Here is a 4,741-nt window from a genome sequence, read left to right on the forward strand (position 1 = left end):
GTATAATTTAGTCCACATCTCGCCTGTGAATCATCTGTTGATTGACAGACCATCTTGCTGAAGCAGATGAGACACGTAATGCATTCCCTTCCTCCTTCAGTAGCTTTTAATACGTTTAATATGTTTGCAGAGCTGAGATTCTTAAGTCTGCCCTATGCTCTTGTAACCTACTTGATTGTTGTGTTGTAAACTGACTGTCAATGATCATCAGATGGCTGTCGGTGTAGACACACATTCACACATTCACACATTCAACCCTTGCATGTAAAATACATGCTTTGAGAGGAAAATGTCCCGTCTGGGTTTCCTGTCAGGACTCTGTGGGTTGACTTGATGCATAACGACACTGGAGGAAGTAAACCAGAATGATGGGACAGCAGACAGCATGGGACACTGCTTTCTGTTAAAACGATAAAACAAGACAGTTGAAAGAGAAAGACATGCACTGCATGTCAACACCATTCACTCATAAATAACAGACTTTTTGCAGGCTATGGTAACACTATAAGTGTTGTCATGTTTAAATATTTCCAATGATAGGGCTAGGCCGTGTCATTTTCATTATGTAAGATTATGAACTTTAATTGTATAAGGTACAGTAAAACCTATTGCACACAAACAAAAATTATATATAAAATACAGTGTATTTATAAAAATGAACAATAACATTCAGATATTGAATAAAATAAATATTCAAATGAAGATTAACAGTTAATGCAAGAGCAAAAATATTAAAAGTAAGGCTGTCTTGTGAATCCCACAAGCTTATGGAAGCAATACTGAATGGGTGAGTTCCTCTTTAAGTACTCTTTAAGACAGTTTTTAGTCAAAGAATAATAAGTAATTTCCACATAGTTAACATTAAAAAAAAAAGTTTGCCTCTGTTACAGTATCAGTGGTTGTCTCTGCTATCTTGTCTAATCACAGTACCAAACGCAAATGAAAGATGTCTTCGTGACAAAGAAAAAATATTTGGGTTTGAATGACTTTGGTTATTATTTTTATTTCTATGGTTACAAATGATCACATTGGGCATCAGTAAATATAGATATGTTTTAAGTGTGATTTTGTGTTTGTTTCCTATATTTCAGAGTGTCACTCACAACCTGCTGGTAAGTCAGTTTTATGCCCACTTCTTTACTTTCACCTGTACTGTAACACATTACAAGTAAAATTTACTGTAACTTACTGGCAACATTTGGCCAGTAAGTTACTACCGTACTTCCTTTTACAGTTTTTTATGTATTCACTGTAAAATACAAAACAATTAAACACTGTGATTTTAGTTGTATTTACAGTATTGCTTGTTTTACTTCAGAATAAATAATTCAGTGTGCCGATGCGCGGCAATAGCAGCAATCGGCGCAATGACTATTATTGCCCATACTTATTATTATTCTTCCGCCAGATTTTCGTCCCGCTACTAGTCCCGGAGCGTTGCCAACACGCGCACACAAAATACAGTAAAACGTGTGCAATGATCGGAAATGGTGTGCTTACAAAATTGGCAAAAACGGCAAAAACATTCTCATAGACTTCAATGGGAAGTATTCGGGAAATCGCTCACCACTGCTCAGAACGGCACTTCTTTGGGGCCATGCTGTATCGCCATACTATAACGTAGAAACATGATTAGAAGTTTAAACTGAAGACAAGACTTTGGCGTTTATTGGGCTGAATGGGCATTCAGATAACAAGCACGGTTTCTCCAAAATCCCAGTTCACGTATTGGAGCGTCTCAGATTTTCCGATGTGTGTGTATGTGGCTGAATGTTGAGGCTAGAGTGGAGGGCAGAGTGGGGAGATTCAAAAAATCATCTTGCTTCTCTCTCTATGACTTGCTCCCACGCCAACAATTCTAACTTGCCATGGCCAATTTATACATCAAAACGTAGGTATTTTTGTCTAGTTTCAGTTAATGTGCTGTCATTTATGCTAAATGTCTTATATTTTTCGCTCAGCGAGCTCTCAAATGACAAGAGTTCCCAATCTTCCTCCATGCTGCCATGTTAAACATCGTCCACATTTCTGGGCAGAACGCAGAGCGAAGCCCTTTTTTACATCACTGATATGCCCACAATTGTAAGTTTATCCGCATAGATTTTATATCAATACGTTCACTAAGGCCTTCTGGTGCCCACGAGAACCTTATTTTATTGATAGCTAGTATCCCTTTGATCATGTGATCATTTTTTTGAGAGCTTGTTGAGTATCTGAATAGCTGGTGACAGCAGGTGCCAGGTGCAGTCGTTAACTGATTACAGATCAAAGAGATGACATCACAGAGATGAAAGGCTTCCTATTGGTCCTTAGTAACCAGGCAACCATACTCTGCATGTCTGTCTGTCGACATCTATCTGTCTCCCTCTCTCTCAGACACACACACAGATAGACACACACACACATCTTAACGTCTTAAATAGGTTTTAAAAAATTATATCTCTGAAGGGTTAAGACACTTTTGTTAAGTTTTATTGCTATTCGCATGTGCACCAAGTAGGAGGCACACTGATAAAATTTCTGCAGAATTTTCTAGTTAAATACTGTGATTTCAATTGCATTTGTAGTGCTGGTTTATTTACTGTACAAATAAAAACAGTTAAGAACGTTTTCTTTTATGAGTTGTATATGACAATACAATACTATTAACAGTATTAGTAAAGTCAGTTAGTCACTGTTCAGTTCGAATACTGTATCACTGGGATTCAATGTTAGCCAGCATTAATTGAATCACCTAAAATATTTCAATTATCTGCAGACAACAAGAAACTTTTTTTTCTTATTTATTTAAGATTTGGTGAACAGGTACACGACAAAACAGGTATATAAGGGAAATTGGACAACACACTAAACACGTTCTAACGCAATGGATAACACAATAGCAATATTGAAATAAAACACTGAACAATAAAAAACAAATTATTATTATCAAATTATGATTACCTGACGTCGACATTAAGATTTTTGTTAAATTACCATAGATGATTTGGCAAAGTAATGACTGGAAATATGGCAGCTTTCAACATTTCCCGGTTGAATATCTTGGTCATCATGGCAATTGACAGATCTGAAAACATGTTAAACATTTTAAATAAGATAAGTTCCTTAATTAGTCCCACAGTGGGGATATTTTCAGTGATACTGTACAAGGGAAAGTGCAATGACAAACGCATCAGCAATAACTCAAGAATAAAGCAGTTAAAACAGTTGATTATACAGACAGAAAGTTTACAATTTAGAGTTATTGATATTACTTAAGGTTGTTACACATGAGTAAAATGTCACATACGGTGCATGTGGTCTACTTGGAGCAGTGTTGATTATAAAGTCTGACAGCAGCAGGAAGGACTTGTGGTATCTCTCCTTCACTGCACGTTTCGGTTACATTATACATGTAACGTTAGCAAGGCTTATGCTCAATCAAGCTTCAACAAAAAGTGAAACTTAAAGTTTTTAGTAACTAGCTAGCTTAACACTAGTGATATATCAGTTAAAAAAAGTATGTTAACATTCTGCAGTTGTCATCAAATCATAGTTTAGAAACTCTTTTCTGTTGTATGAAAGAGATTAATGTGCAGAGGTAATTAATAATTCAATTAAACTGTAATAGATAGAGAAAGTCTACCCTTAAAAGAACCCTTGAACACACAGAGGGTTAAAAAAGACAGCAACACATAATCGTGAGTGGCACTGTGCCTGCCCTGAATCCTAGATTGATTTGGATTACTGGTGTTTCGGCGGGGCCGAATTCACATTTACTGTTTATTACATCAACAGTGTGTGTAACGTAAAAACATCCAGACGCTCAATTAACGATGTCTCCGAAAGATCTGTGACATCGAGGAACTTGTAATACATCTTACTGACATATTTAATATGTTGCTGCAATGTATAGATTTCCATCATAATAAGACGTCCAGGCGCTCAATAAATGTTCAGAATGCCCACTTCTTTACTTTCACCGGTGTCAACATGTTGGATTTTAGTTGTTTTGTTTATATCTTCATTGTTGTTACCATTTACTGTCAAACCCAGTAAAAGCAATAGCATGTGTAGACTTAAATTCAAATATGAAGTTTCTCCTCTGTTATTTAGGATTAGAAACACCGGAGAGCATCCCAGGATCATAATCCTCAACCAAAAGTTAAAGTTTATAATCCCAGCAGTGCTCATTGGTAATCCAGGGAGAGGGGAGTATTGATAACTGTGTTCTTATTGTCTGTCTCTCTGCAGTATGCGGTATAACTCCGCTCAACACCAGGATTGTTGGAGGACAGAAGGCCCCTGTGGGGAACTGGCCCTGGCAAGCCAGCCTGCAATCAGCTGGGAGGCACTTCTGTGGAGGATCCCTCATTAACAATGAATGGGTGCTGACTGCTGCTCACTGCTTCTCAAGGTAAGCACTAAGGGGCAGATTCTCTTAGGCGGTGGGTTTTGTGTTTGCTTAACTGCTTTGCTCTTAACCTCTGTGAACTGTTTTGTTGCTCTTTAGGATCCCAACCAGACTAACTGTGTCTCTGGGTCTCCAGAGTCTACAGGGACCCAACCCCAATGGGGTGTCTCGGACAGTAACAGCCGTCATCAATAATCCTAACTATAACTCCAACACTAAAGACAACGACATCTGCCTCCTGAAGCTCTCGTCACCGGTGACTTTCACAGGTTTCATTGTTCCTGTCTGCCTGGCAGCTCCAGGCAGCACCTTCTTCAGCGGCGTTAGATCCTGGGTGACCGGCTGGGG

At 38.1% G+C, this 4,741-nt stretch overlaps 1 protein-coding gene across 1 annotated transcript in view; it reads left to right on the forward strand.

Moving 5' to 3' along the window:
• The first annotated feature begins 783 nt into the window (after positions 1-783).
• LOC117958181 (serine protease 27-like) overlaps positions 784-4,741 on the forward strand; it is a 4,162-nt gene continuing 204 nt past the window's right edge. The window contains exons 1-4 of the mRNA XM_034894452.1: positions 784-787; positions 1,092-1,112; positions 4,234-4,396; positions 4,493-4,734. Of these exons, the coding sequence (XP_034750343.1) occupies positions 784-787; positions 1,092-1,112; positions 4,234-4,396; positions 4,493-4,734 (430 nt within the window). The remainder of the gene's footprint in view (positions 788-1,091; positions 1,113-4,233; positions 4,397-4,492; positions 4,735-4,741) is intronic.

This window comes from Etheostoma cragini, chromosome 15 (genome assembly GCF_013103735.1).
Source record: "Etheostoma cragini isolate CJK2018 chromosome 15, CSU_Ecrag_1.0, whole genome shotgun sequence".
NCBI lineage: Eukaryota > Metazoa > Chordata > Actinopteri > Perciformes > Percidae > Etheostoma > Etheostoma cragini.